Consider the following 17,726-nt stretch of genomic DNA (forward strand, 5'->3'; position numbering starts at 1 on the left):
ATAACTTTCTTTTCTAAATATTTTTCTTTGCATGATATCTGTATCATTACTTAATATTTCTATCACTTATTACTTCATCTGCCATCAGAATTTAGTTAAAAGATCTTAGCTAAAGATCCTGTTCTGGACCCATTCCTTGCAGAAGTTCACTGAGTTCCTTGAGACATTAACCTGTGCTCCTGCTATAACATTTAAACTTACTGACCTAAGGACACTGAATTTGATTCATCAGCAATAGACTCCTGAAAATACAGCAGTGAAAGCCATTGAACTGGCAGTAAGTAATCCCAGAGTAGTCAAGCAAGGCAGAACTACTGCTTGGAAGTGACAGAGGGTCTGGGGTATTTAAAGGTAAGAACAAGCAGGAGTTCTTGCAAATACCTGGAAAAATACCTGTAACTTCTAGGAGACTGAAAAAATCTAAAATAGCCCAGGTGTCTTATCTAAATCAGCCATGATTTTATAATTCAGAATAAATCAGCCACAACATCTCATTTCACATAATGTACTTGAGAGTTGCGCAGTGGTTACAAATGAGAAACCCTATAAAATCAGTGTGTGATTTATACTGCACTAGGAGAGTTTATGCAGCATTAAGGACAGCAATACCACCAGTCAGCTGCTCATCTCTGCTCATAACTGCTTCAGAATTTATGAAGAGAAAAGCCAATTTTCAGCTCTGCTGGACTCTGCTGTAGGGCAGAGCTCCCATCCATTGTGGCCAGCATGGTGCAGGTTTGGTTCTGGAGCCATGGCTCACTGCAGCTCTTCCTTTCTGCCCTCAGGAAACATCAGAATGGTACCAGGCACACTTCAGCTGTCACTACAGACTTCTATTAAATCTCATTTCTCTTTGTACCTGCAGCACACAAACAGGCACATCTCACCAAACACTCTCTCCTGGTCCCTTCCCCTGGGCCACAGTGATATCCCAGGGTCAGTGGGATCTGAAGCTTTGAAACAAGGTGTCACCTCTGCCTTGTTCTCTCTTTTGCTGTCAGATTACCTTTTCACAGGGAACACAATTACTTATACTGCAAGTAGAAAATTCTTAAATTTTTTTTAAAACTATTTTGTCTTACTGCCCCCTAGGGCTGTGAAATGAAATTTATTGTATTTCCTACGCTGCTCCAGCCTCATGTTAGCATACAGAAGGTTTGTTTGTCACAGGGCTGAAGGAAGTTCAGCTGTCATCCCAGTAACAATCTTTATGAGTACCACTGATTTTCCACCCTGCTGTTGTTGAGAAGCTGACAAACTGCTAAAAGAGCCTTGGATCCTCTCCTATGCATGACAGCTGTCAAAATAAAAGGAGGAGATTCCTGACCAGAAGAGCTGTTGTTACTCAAGTGATTTTTTGAGGGTTTTTATTCCCCCAGCTACAATGCTCAAGCAGAGGATTTACTCATTTGCCATGGATACCTCTGGCTGTTCATTGCTTGCTATTTTGTTAGTTAATAACTTCCAGTGACAACACTTCTGTTGCTGACAGCTTTGTTCTGAGGCTTTCTGAAAATTCAGAGATGGTCCAATTCAATTCAAGCTTGCACCTTTTTTTTTTTTTTTCCGTTTCATTAATGAAATTGTGTGACTCTGCTGTACTGGTAATCTAAATTACAATGCCTTAATGGCATCACAATATGGATGCAAACATAGCAGGGTATAACTAATTTATCCAGTTATGTGTGGCAAAAAAGAGATTCAATCAACAGAACTACTTTAAAATACACATTAAATGCATTTCCTTGAGTTCTTATGATTGAAATACACCACTTAAAACTTGCAGCTTTTCATACATGAACTTAAATATCACCTCTCTATTAATCACCATTTATATCTGTGGTAATTTTTGATCACTGACTGCAGTTCATTGTGTGGAGATCGCATAGAAGAGAATATATTTTTTCACTCACCTTCTGAAGACACAAATGTTTAATAATGGGAACAGAAGCATAATTTTGTTTCAGTTACCTCTGTTTGTTGTGTGTACATATATACCATGTATTGGGAGAAAGGTGTACATATTTTTAAAGTGACTTCAATATAGCATAGAAATTGCTACATTTTAAAACAGAGAGCCACAATACTGTATGAAGAGACTGAATCTAAGAAATCACTTAAGGTGCCTACCTGTATTTTTCTTTCTCTCCCCTGGAGTGCTTCTTCAGAGTGGAATTTGGGAGAATAACTGAGCAAAATCTTGGGAACCAAATAAGCAGCTTTTGTACACAAACGCATGGATATACCAACTGGAAAGAGAAAAAAGAAACAATAATGCAAGGTTATTAGATTAACAGTGCATACCCACTGAGTTGATCTATGGGTCTAGGTTTGTTTGAGTTTTTAACAAAATAGTGTAATTTGAATCATTTTATAATGAAATCTTTATTCTTATATTTAACAATCATTGCACATTCTGATAAAACCAGGCTTAAAAAAATATAACTAAAAAAATCCAAGAAAATATCTAATATATAGATAACTTCATTTCTAGGCATGTAGCATATTTGTGTGACAGCCATCTAGCACATTACCCAGCCATTTGCTGCTTCTAAGTGGTGTTGGTGTGTCATTACCTTAAGAAAAACAGAAAAAACCCCAACAGCCACACAAACACAAAATCTTGAGGAGGGTAACTTGCCATATGTTATAGAAAATTAAAAAAAAAAAGTGGCTGCATACAAGGAACACCTACAGCAGGTTACACCCATGCTCTTAAATCTCCTGACTGGCAGAGCAATCCTACATCTGTAAAATGACTAATAAGAAAAATGTGAAATAAGATATTTTGCCATCCTCTTATGACTCCATTTTAGTTTTTCTAGTAGAAAAACTTGCTAACATCTCAATTGATAATAAAATATTATGGTTTGAAAATGTCAATTACACTCTGTTCCAGGCAGAGATTTTCCCTTGTGTTCACAAGTCTGAAACCTTTTCTTACTGCTGATGCTGCAAACATAATGAATCATTCTTTATATTTTATCTTTAAATACCACCAATTTCATGACTAGGAAAGGCATTTCAATCCAGGAATGGATTCCTAGATACTGCTCTGAAATGTTTCTTTTTGTTTTGAAATAAATAAAAATGGATGGATGATACACTGGAATTAGTCTTACGTCACAAAATTCAAAATATGAATGCACTATCACATATAGATGACTTTTACGGATAGCAGTGTTCACCCTGCAGTTAACTCATTCTTGCCATGTGGTAACAAGAAGAAAAACTAAACAGCCTGAAAAATCTCTTGGAATCTTTGGTTAATAGATAGCTAAATCCTCACATCAGTTGTGCAAATGTTTTAGTTCCACAAAAATTCAGATCTGCTTTTAATTAAACTGATATTTTTAGAATTACCCACAATTTTAAACTCTCAGTTCCTGATGTCGTCATTTAATGCTATTTTAATTATGAGTCTCTTTGTAAGGACATCTATGCCACATAATTCTTGATTAATTAGACATGACTAATCACTGCCATCTTAAGTTTTCACACGATCATTTTATATCCAAATGCTACCCCTTTCCAAATAACACAGTCATTAGCATTTGCAGAAAAATAGGAGAGGTTCAAAATACCTTATTAGTGGAAGATTGCTGGAAATTAATAAGTAATAGTAATTATATAACTTGCACATAAACATCCATACCAGCTGGTGCCACATGGTCCTAAAATGAGTTTTCTTCAATGGAGCAAGTCTGGTAATAGATTCCTTTTCTAATCTGACATGGTTATTTTTATTTCATTGGCACCCCCTCGTACCCTTTCTTCTAGGATCACCAAACTATTTTAAGAGCTTGGGCGGTTAAAGACTTTGCTCCAAATTGTCCTTTGTATGTTCAGATACTGAAGCCTGAGAATAAATTCCACATCAAGTTTGCAGGTAAGTGGAAGATTGCTGGCATTTGAAGCACTTGTTTGACAGTTTGTTTCATGAACACAACAAAGGGAGAATCCCTGGGCATATTTACTACTTAGAAACTGATTAAATGTGCAGTTTTATCAAATAATACATATCCTAGCCATGGAAAAGACTTACTTACAAGCACTTCTAAGAATTAATAGTCTTATGCTACCTAATGTAGAGAGTATGATTATTTGATGTATAACTACTCCTTTATTCCAGATCCAGGTAAGTGTCCAGCTTACTGTACCTATGCCTGTAATTCATTTCTGTCTACTAAAACATAGTTACTAAGGGGTGTATAAGAAGATCTATTCAGATTTAGTCCAACAAATGACTGAGGAAAAAAGCTTCTCATTGGACTGTTTTTTACCAAGTGGTATGGAAATTATGATTTTAATTACTTGCAAATATTTTGGAAAGAGACATATAATTTAATTCTATATCTAGTAAAACTCATACCTTAGAAACCATGGCATAAAATGCAAAATGATTTTAAGAAATCTGAGAAAATCACTCTTGTAAGAGATTACCACTTTTTATTTGACAAACTATTTCTCTGCATTATATGTTTCTCTTTCTTTCTATCTATATCAAACAGTCACATATGCAAGTACGTAGATGTACAAATGCTCACGTGCAAAAACACACAAATACTTTTGGAGAAATAGCTCTGAAGTAGAAGAGAAGCTTTCCTTTTCAGCTGCAATTTTGAAAATTCAATTTTCTTGAATGATATTCCAAGGAAGAAAAGATTGCTGATTCATGCAAAAATAAAGAAAACTCTATGGAAAAATATTAGTCTCCTCCATCATCCCAGAATGTGATGAAAAAGTAAATTCCAGCAGAACGGCTCCAGAGCAGCAGTTAACGCTGTAATTTTAAAAGCTGTAGAATTTACCACTGGGTTAGAAAGAAGAAGAAACCACATCAGTAGAAGTTCTGAAGATACAAAAGTGTAATCTCAAGCTATGAAATGGCACAGAGGGGAATAAGGCTCATGCTGTGATGAGAATGATGGTACTTTTTCATCTCCCCCTTAAAATCAGCCAGCACAAACATAATCCCTGCTCCCTTAGCCATGGCTGCTTTCCTTTATCAGTAACTGTGTTAATTTGTTGTTCCAAATTGTGCTTTTAAGAGGGTTTCATTATGCCTAATGGCTTGTCTCTGTAGGAGCTTATATACAATTAGACTTTTAAAACAGAGGCAATTTTTCATGTCTGTTCAAAGTGTTATAGAATTTGGACCGTATTTAAAACAAAACAAAACAAAAAAAAACCCCAGAAAAACCTCTTTTGGTAAAATTTCCTTCAATTGAACTTCAGCTGCAAATGGTTAGGCACTGCTGGAGCCATGAGAATAATATTAGTTGGCATACATTTTCCTGAGAGGATCTCCCTTTGGTATTAATGTTGCCCAACACTTCATCATCCTGAAACATGTACCCAGTGGGGGCTGCAAACTACAGACCTGTCCAGAGTGTTTACAAGTGGAATTTGTCACAACCATCTGGAACATTTTTCTAAGTGCTTTTCCTGTTATGATTCAGGGCTGCTTTATTACTGCCTTAATGTAAAAGCTTCTTTTAAATCTGATATTCCTTGAAAAAATGGCTGTTTTCTTCCAGAGGTTTCCCAAAACAATACTGGGCATTTTTATAAACCTGAAGTACTCAGTAATAGGATTTCTTGTTCTTCTTCCTTTTTTTTTTCTTTACACACAGGTTTAGAGACACAACTGTCAAAAATGAAGTTTTTGAATTTAGAAGAAATACAACCAAATAGTCCTCCTAACTAAAGTTTAACTTTTAACTACATTAAAAATGTATAAAGCACTAGAAGCCCATTTTCTCAGCAGCTTATATTAGGTTGACCAGTCCTCCTAGATTGCATGAGGCAGTCCTGAAATTCAGACACTGACTGCATGTTCCTGTAGGAGTAGTAACAGTATATGGGAAAAGCAATTGTTATAATGTATTCCCATCCTGTAAACAAGACTTAAACATCCTCCCTGTCTTTAATGAGAGAATGAGAACTTATTTTTGTCCTCAAAGCAAGAGAATGGAGGCACCTTGGCCAGGCTTATATGACCTGTCAGAAAGTCAGGTTTCCTGACTTTCCATCTGGTGCCACACACACATCCTTGCATTCTGTGCCTTCTGATATTTTTTACAGTGGATTTTAACTACTTTGTTTAAAATATTAACCTGCTTACATTGCTACAGTGGCATAAATGTTTGTCCCAGCAAAACCCTTTGCAAGTTTAAGGTGTGAACACTTTAAATACACAGCCACTGTTAACATGACAGTCATCAGATGGGGAACTGTCTTATCTCTTGAGCTGAAATACTTTGATTTCTCCCTAGTAATTTGCAATATAAAAATGCCTTGACATGCCCAGTTTTTCTTTCAGTAATGCTGGCAGTTAGATTCTTAATCTTCCCACTATTCTTTCAAACACACAAGGCTACAAAAGGCCATGTACCCTTGGTGCAAGCTCCTGGCCTTGCATTTCAGCACAAGTGGGAAATAAAGTGAAGATTTTCCACAGCAGAGCAATATATTTATGCAATTCAGAGACTACTAAATTCAATATTTTCTGAGCTGAACTTAAAACTTTTATAATTTTTGTGTGTGGTGTGTGTATGTGTATGTATATCTTTTATATATCCTTTACTTTGAATATTTGGAAATTATATATAATTACAATTCCAGGAAATGGGGATACATTTTGACATTCTCTATTTATTCAAAATGCACCCATGAATTAGCAGATTGTTGAAGTCTGAAATCAAAGCTTCAGTAGTTTATTTCAAAGAAACATAGTCCAGATTCACCTAAATGGATATTAAATGCAGCAGATGATTAATCTGTCCAATTACAGATAAAAATAGTCTAGAGGTAATGGATGGGCATTTTTCTCTATCAGATCTGGTAGTGGTCATGTTAACTTATCAAATTGACAAAAGTAAGGTTTCTCAGAGTAATTGTGCCAGGTCTAGGTCATTCTTACCACAGGGCTGCTGCTGCAGGCATAAATCAGTATTTTGAGTCTGTTTTATCCTCAGTAACATCACAGAAACCATAACTCACCCCACTGCATTACTACATCCATTTGAGACAGACTTAGCAACAAAACTGCTGTCAAAAAATATTTTTAACAGAAACAGCAACTTACGGAAATTCTACACGTAATATTTCTTTAGTATAAACTCAATCAAAATCCTTCTTTTTCTGGCAAGCTGATATGACATATTTAATATTGACTCTAAGACAAACTGCAATTTCCTGGGCTGCCTCACTGTCACACTGCATGAGTAATTTGCTGATTCTGGTACCTGCTGTCAGAGGCCACGAGTGATGTCCCAGACCTGAGGAGGGGAGAGTTGTCATCCAGCTTCCTCCCTGCTCACCTCTGAAAGACGCAGCAGACAAAGTTCTGTGTGATCCTCCTCACTACATGTCCTGAGCATACAGAGAAAACACAGGAACGTTATAGGAAAGCTAGAAACTGTCAAATAATTGGAGAAATGAACAAGGCATTTTTGACCTGGTCTGTGTCGAATACAAGACTTACCTGCAGAAGGTCAGTGTCTCCAACAGGTGCAGAAATAGTCCACAAGTCCAGCGCCAAGGCTCCTGATGTAAAAACTTGACAACACCATGTGAATCTCTTACAGACATGATCAAGAGGCTGTTGGAGGACAGCAGTCTCTGTGTGCTGTTTTCTTTGGTAACGTTTTACATAAACATCTGCCAAGAAAGTTCACCACAGATGTTAGAGAGTAGAGTACAGCTGGAGGATTGAAGTTATAGTTTTCATCTTCATTGTGCCATCTGTGATTTATTAACTTCCACTTGTGTATATTTAGGCCAGCATGTACAGTTGGGTTCAAATACAAGATCTGAAATAACAGAGGATGAAATCGTTACCCTGTGTATTTTTTTCTTTCTTGTATTTTCAAAATGTTTAGCTATAATATGACAACATTCCAAACTAAAAATAAGGGGAGGTTATTTGGCAAAATCCTATACAAATTAAAAAATAGCAAGAATTCTTTCTTTCAGTGTCAGGAAGTTGGTATTCACTTCCATGTATCTTAGTCATCCCACTAATGGTAATGGACTGCAGGTATTCTGTTCAAGCCACCGACTATGCCTTACCCTCTCTAGTTTGAAATTCAAGTAGGTTTATTAATGGCATATGGTCAACTAAAAGAACATATTTCTATCTGAAACACTTTCTGCAGAAAATATTTAATTGCTACAGTTGAAATATATTTACAGGGAGAAAAATCTCATTTTGTCCTATATCTGACAGTGTCTTTATATAACTAAATTCATCCCTTCCCTGTGACATTTAAATAGGCCCTGATCTTCAGAAAATAGGAGAATTAATTACTCAATTCACTAGTAAATTATTCTGTTGCTGAAAAGCCTCTAGATATTTCAAAATAAAAGGAACAGAGAAGGCACAATATGCCTTCACTTTTATTTTCAGGAAGTGTCATGCTTATAGCTATACAATAAATTCTGCCAGGAAAGCAGCTTAGAGAGGCAAAGAGTTTCTAAGGATTTCAGTGTCATGTTGGTGAAACCACAAGCAGGTGTGCAGAGTTCAGGTCTAGCTGGAGAGGTTGTTTGCCTGCCTTTACTCAGCAATTTTCATGTGCCTATGTTATGATCATCAGCTGTACTACTTGCAATATTCTTTCTGATTAGAAGCAGATTCTGAAACCATCGAAAGAACCAGAGACCATATTTAGAGGGGAAAAACTGACTTGGTATTAAATGCCTTCATGGTTTTACAAAACCTCTCTGACTGTGTTTATACACTGACAAGCAGTTACAAGATTTGTGCTTGTCCCTTTTTATAGCCATTTCAATACCGTCACAGGTAAATGGGAATTACATTAAAGAATAATTTCTATTTCCTTTTCATGCGATCAGCAAGCCCTGGAGAGCATTTAACTGTGATCTGGATTTAAAACAGTAGCCATCCATGTTAGATAGCACAGACAGGGAAAATCATAGACAGCTGATTTCCAAGGTTCAAGCAGAAAATTAAGATCTTGGGCCAACTTTTGATTGATTCATCTTCACCATTTTCCTAGACAAGGAAGTGATAATTCTGTTCAGTTGAAAGTATTTTTTGTAAAACAAATTGCATCCTTCTTTTTTTCCCTACAGATCATGTTGTATGTGAAGAGGAATTCAAATATGCTATGCTAGCTCTAAATTGTATATGTCCAGCTACTTCTACATTAATCACTCTGCTGGTTCATACATCTAGGGGACAGTAAGTATATACTACCATAAAAAAAACCACCAAACAACTTGGAAAAGTCATAGCTGATATCTGGAAAACAGCTTACCCTGAATTCTCACACAGCTGCAGTTTTAAAAAAGAAAATGGAACTTTCTGCACACTAAAAGCATCAAAATGCCTTACTCAAGGCAGTATAGTTTTGAAGAGAACACCCCTCCCCCCAGGATTTAAGAGTTTGTTGCATGCTTTCGTGCCACTTCCACAATATAAAATATGAAAAAATTGAATTTCTGGTTTAGTAGATTGAAATGTCTCTATCATGAAGTTTTACTTATGAGCACTAACAAGTCCTCAGAATACATATTCTAATAGGTTAATTTCAAGGTCTGTTTCAATGAACTAAAAAAAAAATGTTTTCTTGGTGAGATATGGTATTTGCTCTTCTGTGCCTGTATGTTAAGAGGCAAACAAGCAGCCATGATCTCTATTTTTAACATGACCACACTGCTGGAAGAGGTGCAGAATTATGGTGTCTCTGCAGACTGCATAGTCACAGCAGAACTTCTCTGAATTCACTAAATTTTACCAGATCTGGTCTATCTCTTTTATGCTGTATTCTTAGAATAATAAGGTATTTTTGATTGAAATGTTATGGGCACACAGATGCAATAAAGAGTGAATCTCTAAATATATTGGTAGAAATGGAACAGCTGCATATACACTATATAAGTCTTGTAACATGCTAACTTCTTTTTCAAGTACTCATGAACCCAGTATATATATATTTATAAGCAGAGTTATTTAACCTTCTATATGACATTTCTAGTATTCCCCTTTGCCCAGAATGGGGAACAGAAATTTTTCCTGGAGCTGTTACTACTGAGAACAACAAATGTCAAGATTTTAACGGCAGTGTGCACTAAAATCTCCTAGTAGGAAGACAACGAAACATGGTTTGGATACCTCCTGAGCACTGTGGTGAAATACATTCTTTATACATTTTTTTATCTGCCTACCTTGTAATTCTGTGACATGCAGAGAATCCAGAGCCTGTTCCAGTTATTTCATATTACATGCACCTAAAAGAGGAGCAGTGTTCCTAACAGCTGTCAGGGAATTTTCCTTCAGCACAAAACCAAACACAGAAAAGGGAAATGTTTTCAGCTGTTCTTAGGAACTTCAGCATTTCATTGTTTAACACAGTCACATTGATCATTTACAGATTCCCAACTCTGATGCAAAGTAACTGTCACAGAGTTCAGAAGTGCTTAAGATTTCTTTTGCAATCAGAATTAATAGATTTAACCAGCATAATGAAAGTAACTGTTTTCTATTCTGGTCATTGTATACTAGGAGCAGAAAGAAGTAAGTTTTTGCACAAATAGTTGTAGCATTAATTTGAATCCAGAAGGATTAAAATAATGTGTGTTTCAGTAAGAATGTACACTATATGTTACTGTAAGAATACTCTTCTGTATTTATACAGAAAGACTGAAAAAGTAAAAATGTCTAGTTATTATTTATCTACTGTGGTCAGCACTCTTCAGAGCATTTATTCTCAGACAGACTCCAAAATAAGGGCATTTGTCATTGTACTGCAGACATAAAGCTGCTTTGGATTTGACCAGTTTATAGTTCAGAGAGGGTTGTTTTTTTGCTTTTTCAGATGTGTTCTGTTGCTGAACAAGAGGTAAATTAACTGCTAGTTGTTAAAGTAGGTGAAATTACCATTATTTATGCATATGAGAGATGAAGTCAGATGAGCAGTTGAGTTTGGCTAAGTAAAAATATCAGGTGAAAGCAGATTATTTAAACTAAAAATAAAAATTTTATATACATGTATTTATAAACCAAACAAAATACTAAATTAGATCTACATAATGAAAATAATTTGTTAAATAGACTTCCAATGTTAATAGTGAACTGCTTTCCTTTACATTAGTTTGTTTTTTTATTATCATGGTTGCTATTAACACCTGCATTAAACCTTATGTAGGACTCAAATTTTAAATACCTGTTAAGGAGATGCAAATAATCCTGTTGTCTTCTCAGCTGTTTGTGGAATTCAAAACTTTAGTCTGTGAGACACCAAAATTCTACCTTGAATCTTATTTATAATCTCATTATCAATCTTAATTAATAATCTTAACATTTATATTTAACTGTTATCTGATAATATAAACTAGTAATACAACTCTATTAGGGTTTGTTTGATGATACAAGATACTGGAAGAAAATAACTTTTCTGACTTGGAGTTAATGTGATCTTTACAGTACAGCCCCATGGGAAGCTTTCAGACAACTCACTGGAACCAAGCAGACATTAAACAGGTGAACATTTTATTTTAGGGGGAAAAGTGAAATAAGGGAAAATGTTCTGAAATTACATGGCTAGTTCTGCTGTTCTATGCCTTGTACACTATTTAGAGTGTTGCAACAAAAATGGTTTACTTATTTTCATCTTGAAACAAAATGTTTTCATGATGAGAGTGAAGAAACATGGTAAATGGGAGAAAAATACAAATTGTGTCAAGGTATTGAGAATGTATAAATGAGCATTAAAAGAGCATGTCCAGGGACCTTGAGATCTTCACTCCAAGTGGCAAAACACAGGACACACTTGGCAGATTCATGACCTATCTGCACATATCTGTGTGTATACACATCAGTTACCTCCAGTGAAAATCATGCAGGCAGAACCTGGTTTCCACGTGAAACTTAATCAAGAAGTTCCCAGGAGCTCCAGGGCTACAAGTGTTGGGGGTTGCTGAGGTGTGGAAATTTCCATTGAACTGTTTGCATTAAGGGCAGCAGCTGCATAGAGTAAAGGGTGATCTGCTTTGTAATTTATTTTCTTGCACTAGAGAAAGGAAGCTATGTACTTGTAATAGTCTACAAGACACAGGAACCAAAAATACACAGAGAGTATAAAGATCACTGATAAGCAAATGGAGAAAAATCTCTCTTACGGATCAAATGACCGAAGACAAATGACTCTCTCCTACATAAGTTGGTATTAATGATACTCAGACAGGAACCAAAGAGTCTGCCACAAAGCATGTGAAGAAACTGTCTTTATGAATGTCATGAGAATGCTGCTGGGTTTACCTATCATCTTCAAGCTCCCAGGGTGTGCCACTTATTATGGTGTGATTTTAAAGTAATTGAGCCACCTCTCTCCTGATAATAAAGTACATACTCTCATATGTCTATTACTTAGCAGAAAATGTTCTTTAATACATTAAAATAATCACTGTACTTACAGTATTACCAAGATTTGATCTCAAATACTTCTTTCAGATTAGCCTATGGGACCTTTTCAGCAGGCATTTGTAGTTTCTGTTTACAGTAAATACCATTCTGATTAATAAGAATTTTGCATTAAGTGTTAAATTATTCTCTTTATGTTTCAGGGAGAGTCAGCAATCACCAGAACAATGGCAGAAAATGTATGGCAGATGCTCTGGTAATGAAGTGTATCACATCAACCTGGAAGAAAGTACATTTTTTGCAGAGTATGAGGGGAAGAGCTTCACGTATGCTTCTTTCCATGCACATAAAAAGTATGTTTATTTTTCTTATCAACCATCAAAAGTTCAAAGAAATAATTACTTGTTTTGCCTGCGACGTAGCTCTGCACTAAAGGCACAGTACTGCACATTGATCTGTTCCCAGGTTTAAGTATCTGGCCACTGATATGGATTTATTTCTGTGAGTTGGAGCTGGTCAGGTAAAAGCTGATGTTCATCCTGAACAGCCCACCTCAGTCTAAGAGAACAGTGTTCTATAGATACAAAGGATAAGCCGGACAACCAGAAAAAAAAGGCACTTTTTGGAGGTTTTTCAAAAAAAAACAATCCTTTTCCAAGTCCAAAACAATCTAGAAATGAATGGGTGGGAGGGTGTGGGGTTTTTAAAATTTATTTAGGACTCAGCTGGAAATCTGGCTTCCTTTGTGGCTTGTTCATGTTACGGAAAATGTTCAATTTAAAGGTGTCACATGGGACATTCTGGTGATTGTTCAAACATAAAACTCTTTTTTTCTGTTAGATGATAACATACCTGCTTTAAGGTCCAGATGATGCATCACTATTCCAGTGCTGCTCTGTGAGATGAACATGCAAAATAAACACAAATCATGTATGTTTATATATTTGATAAAATAAGCATTTGTCAAACCCTAAATGCTGGATTTATTCTCATACTTAATCAAGGAGAGAAAGAGGGCTTTTTTTCTGTAATTCCTTCTTTTCTATCACTAATCAAATACATTTTAAAAAGTGAATTGCAAAAATGAATTATGAAAATGGTCTCCATTACTTATAAATAATGGAACAATTTAACATGATTAATAATTTTTCACATCGTGTATCCATTTTTCTACCAATATTTTCCCAAAAGGACTATTCATCTGACAGAAAAAATCAACTAGAACAACATTAGGAGAATATTATGGGCATTACGAAAAATACTCAACTGCCTAGGAATTCATGAGCTCATAAAATCTGCTTGATTTGATGTGGCCTATTTAGCAGAACACATTTTTTAAACATCCTTGTCATCCAGAAAGCAGCAAAGGTTCATAATGTGCAAAGAATAAAAATATACCTGAGGTTCATTTTTGACAATGGAAATTCTGGTGTTTGCAGGACTATGCAAAATGAACCATGCCTTTCCTTTTCTAATTAAGGTTTGGAGTCTGTCTGATTGGTGTTAGAAAGGAAGATAACAAAAACATTTTGCTGAATCCAGGTCCTCGATATATCATGAGTTCTACTGACATATGCTTTTATATAAATATCACCAAAGAAGAGAATTCCGCTTTTAAGAAGCAAGAAAAGCATAGAAAAAACCATGAATCAAAATTATCTTATCATGGAGCATCTAGGTTACCAGTACACAGTATAATAGCCAGCATGGGTAAGTAAAAAAAAAAAAGATTACATCACAACATACGCTTATTTAATGAATAGCACATTTTAAAGCATCTTTCTAAACTTTTAAGAAACTGTAATTATGAATAGAGAGAATGACTATAAAAACTTCAAACATTTACACCCTCATATTTAAAAAAAACCCACAGACAAACAACAAAACCCAAACCAAACCAAAGAAAAATCCAGACAAAAACAAACAAGCAGACAAACCAAAACCAAAACCCCCAAACAAACAAATGGATTTTGATTCTCTTTTACTTAACAAAGTGGAAGTAAACTACTTAAGACTGTGGTATAAAAAAAGTAATAATGAAGTGTATGCAAAGCAAAACCAGTGGGTAAATCAAATGAGTACTTTCTGTCTTTCATACCTGATTGTTTGTAAGAAGTTTTCATGAGCTTCTTTAATTTAAAAAACACCTTAAGTAAAACGTGCAGGTTGTTGATGCATATTAATATGGACTGATTATATAAGGCATGATGTAAAAGAGGCAGTTAACAAGAAGACCCAGACTAATTGTCAGGAAAAGCGTTGCTTTCCTTGAGTACAACTGAAATATTTGTTTTATTTTAATGGAATAAACACACCCAGTACAGTGCTGCTGCCAGTCCTTTGCCATGCAGCCAGGCAGTCCCCAGTAAATCCAGAATGCCGTTCCCATGTTCTGAGCAGCACTGAGGAGATGTTTTCCCTGTTTTCCGTGCCCTAGGGACCGTGGCCATCGATTTGCAGGACACGGGGTGCCGCGGGGCCAGCGGTGCCACCCTGGCACTGCCCGCCCAGGGGGGCAGGGAGGGCAGGAGGCCCAGTATCGCCCCCGTGCTGGAGGTGGCTGACTCCTCCTCCCTGCCCACCTGCGACCTGCTCAGCGACCAGTCCGAGGATGAAACCACCCCCTCCGACGAGGAGGTCTCTGCAGGCTTTGAGTACGTATGTTAAATGCAAAATAAAGTGAAAAGTTAACGCTATACATAAAAAGCATCAATAATATTTTTTGAAATGTGGATCAATCTGAGCACTTCCAGGAAGCAAGTCCCATGAAGTCCAATTCTGGAATTATTCCCATCGAGGAAATGCTAGCAGAATGCCATATGCCTACTCTCAAATATAACACCTAACAACAGATAAACTCTTCTATTTGCTGGAAATTTTCTCTTTGCAGTTCTAAAAGCTGTAGGCATGTATTACAATGCACTTAATTCTACAATTAACTACAATTCTACAATAACTGCAACTCATAGCATATTCTAGGGCCTTTTATTTTATTTCTATAATTATTAAGTGAGCACTCAACAAATTTGTAAACAGGTAAGTATTCCTGTCATGCGAATGCAGTGATAATCAGATCATCCAACAGGCTTTGGAATGCTGGGGCTGGGTGTGTAACTTCAAAATGCAGGAATGACAAAAAAGCAGTATGGGACAAAATTATCACATCTAATTCCAAATGCTGTTAGTGTGTTACTGAAAGTAATGATGCATTACTCAGATAAACCCAGAAGATTCAATCTTGCTGTGCCGATGAGCAATTATGTTTATTGGGATTGCTGACAGGGGTGTTAAAACTGAAATACACAATTAAGCCAATGCCTCAACCAGCAGTTTCCCATCCCCACCAATGGCAATCGTGAGAAGCCCCAGGGAAGATTATCAAGCTCCAGAGAAAAAATTAATAGGAAAAGTCATGTTAAATGTGCAGACTGAAACAGCCGGATTTAAAAGGTCTCGTAAAAAAACACTAAGGCCAATTAGAAATTTCACCTCATTGGGAAGAGGGTTTGCCATTTAGAATTTATTTCAGCCCTTTTGAAAGTACATTATTAAAGCTAAAAGGTAATGACTTCAATCATTCTTGGTAAATGTTTGAAAAAAAATTGGAGAAGGAAGAGCAGAAGTACAGTTACTTCTGTTTTCTTTCCTCCCTTTTTTAATTTAAAAGTTTCCAGTTCGAAACACTATGACAGCACACTATGACACAACAGACTATTTTCAAAAACCCAAGCAAAATTCCTTCAGTCCCCAAAAGCATGGCAGCTTTCACTAAGTTCTGTTGAACTGGCTGCAAAATACATTTTTTTGACCTCTGTTAAACATAATTCATTTGGTGTGCTTGGTCTGAAACTTGGACGTATGTATAAACATCCCATAAAACACTTGTGTAGGAAGCTGTGTTTTGGTAATTTGCTATACTGAAAAAGGTTTTTTTTCTATTTTAGGTATGCCAAAGGCTATCCTCCTTACTCTCCTTATATTGGAAGCTCTCCCACTTTTTGTCATCTTCTGCATGAAAAAGTACCCTTCTGTTGTCTAAGACTAGATAAGGTAAAGGGGGCTTCTGCTACTGGATAATCCTGCATTCTCATTTGTCTCTTGCACCTGAGCAGAGCTAAACTCTTGATTTCTCCTTAGAGATGAAGTTTGTGCAGTATTTTCTATAATACTATATTCTCTCCTCCTTTTCATCACCAAGTGTTTGTGTCTAACCAGGTCTCTGTTGGGTCATCTGATACAATGTTCACTGAACTTGTTTATTACTTTGATTTTAGGGATGCCAGCATAACTACTATGAAGATGCCAAAGCCTATGGATTCAAAAACAAATTGATTATAGTTGCAGCAGAAACTGCTGGAAATGGCTTATACAACTTCATAGTCCCACTGAGAGCTTATTACCGACCAAAGAAAGAACTAAACCCCATCGTATTACTGCTGGATAACCCGTAAGGAAAAAGTTGGTTTTTTTCCCCTTCTGATAAGTTTTAAACTCATTTTACCATTATTCAATAGATGACCCCTTTTCACATAGCCAGATGAAAATCAAAAACATTATGGCACACTTATCTTTGAGAAAAGTTAGCGACAAAAATCATACTGCATGTTCACTTTCATATACAAAATTGACCTTTTATTGACTGTTAATGGCCATAGTAAACTTAAATGTTCTTATTCTTCATGGCCAATGTTTCAGCTAAGTTTTTTTTTAAAATCACCCCCAAAAATGTGAATGTTACTGCTAAAATTAAATAGCTTAATAAACACTGTAAAAAGCAAGCTGTATAACAGTTTCACAGCTACATGACAGCACTAACCTACTTAACACAATGCACTTAGTGGCCTGGACCAGTTAGGTATATTTTTAATAACTCTACACTCAAAGATAAACAGTTCTTTAAGCCAAAAGGACACCCACAGACATATTTTATCTAAAATTATTTAAAGCCATGGATAAAAATTTAAACCTGCAGTATTATTGTTACTTTTATATCTCTTGGTGACTGCTGGAATTTTTCTCATTGCTTGATTTTAATATTTCAGAGAAATTTGCTTATGTCAAGACTGGTTCATTTATAATCTGATAATTAATTAGCTTTTTTGGGGGGCTTTTGTAACACTTTGGTACAGCTCAGCTACTTAAAATCACAATTTATAAGACACAGAAATGGAGGTTACCTGTACAAAGAATAGTAGAACAAGCTAAGAAAGCAAAAATGTCTTGTAAGTTGTGATTCCAGGGCTGACACTTCCATTTGTGTAGATCTGTTGCAGTTTAAGCGATTTTTTTCTACAAAGGCCTGCTGTGAAGTGTCCCACTTTCCCTCAGGCAGCTC

At 36.0% G+C, this 17,726-nt stretch overlaps 1 protein-coding gene across 5 annotated transcripts in view; it reads left to right on the forward strand.

The window, feature by feature from the left end:
- KCNT2 (potassium sodium-activated channel subfamily T member 2) overlaps positions 1-17,726 on the forward strand; it is a 115,452-nt gene that overhangs the window by 69,542 nt on the left and 28,184 nt on the right. For all 5 annotated transcript variants that reach the window (XM_030953005.1, XM_030953007.1, XM_030953006.1 and 2 more), the window contains exons 14-21: positions 3,781-3,889; positions 9,103-9,211; positions 11,456-11,512; positions 12,595-12,744; positions 13,872-14,101; positions 14,829-15,045; positions 16,336-16,441; positions 16,666-16,838. In XM_030953005.1, coding sequence (XP_030808865.1) covers positions 3,781-3,889; positions 9,103-9,211; positions 11,456-11,512; positions 12,595-12,744; positions 13,872-14,101; positions 14,829-15,045; positions 16,336-16,441; positions 16,666-16,838 — 1,151 coding nt within the window. The remainder of the gene's footprint in view (positions 1-3,780; positions 3,890-9,102; positions 9,212-11,455; positions 11,513-12,594; positions 12,745-13,871; positions 14,102-14,828; positions 15,046-16,335; positions 16,442-16,665; positions 16,839-17,726) is intronic.

Source organism: Camarhynchus parvulus, chromosome 8 (genome assembly GCF_901933205.1).
Source record: "Camarhynchus parvulus chromosome 8, STF_HiC, whole genome shotgun sequence".
Taxonomy (NCBI): Eukaryota; Metazoa; Chordata; class Aves; order Passeriformes; family Thraupidae; genus Camarhynchus; species Camarhynchus parvulus.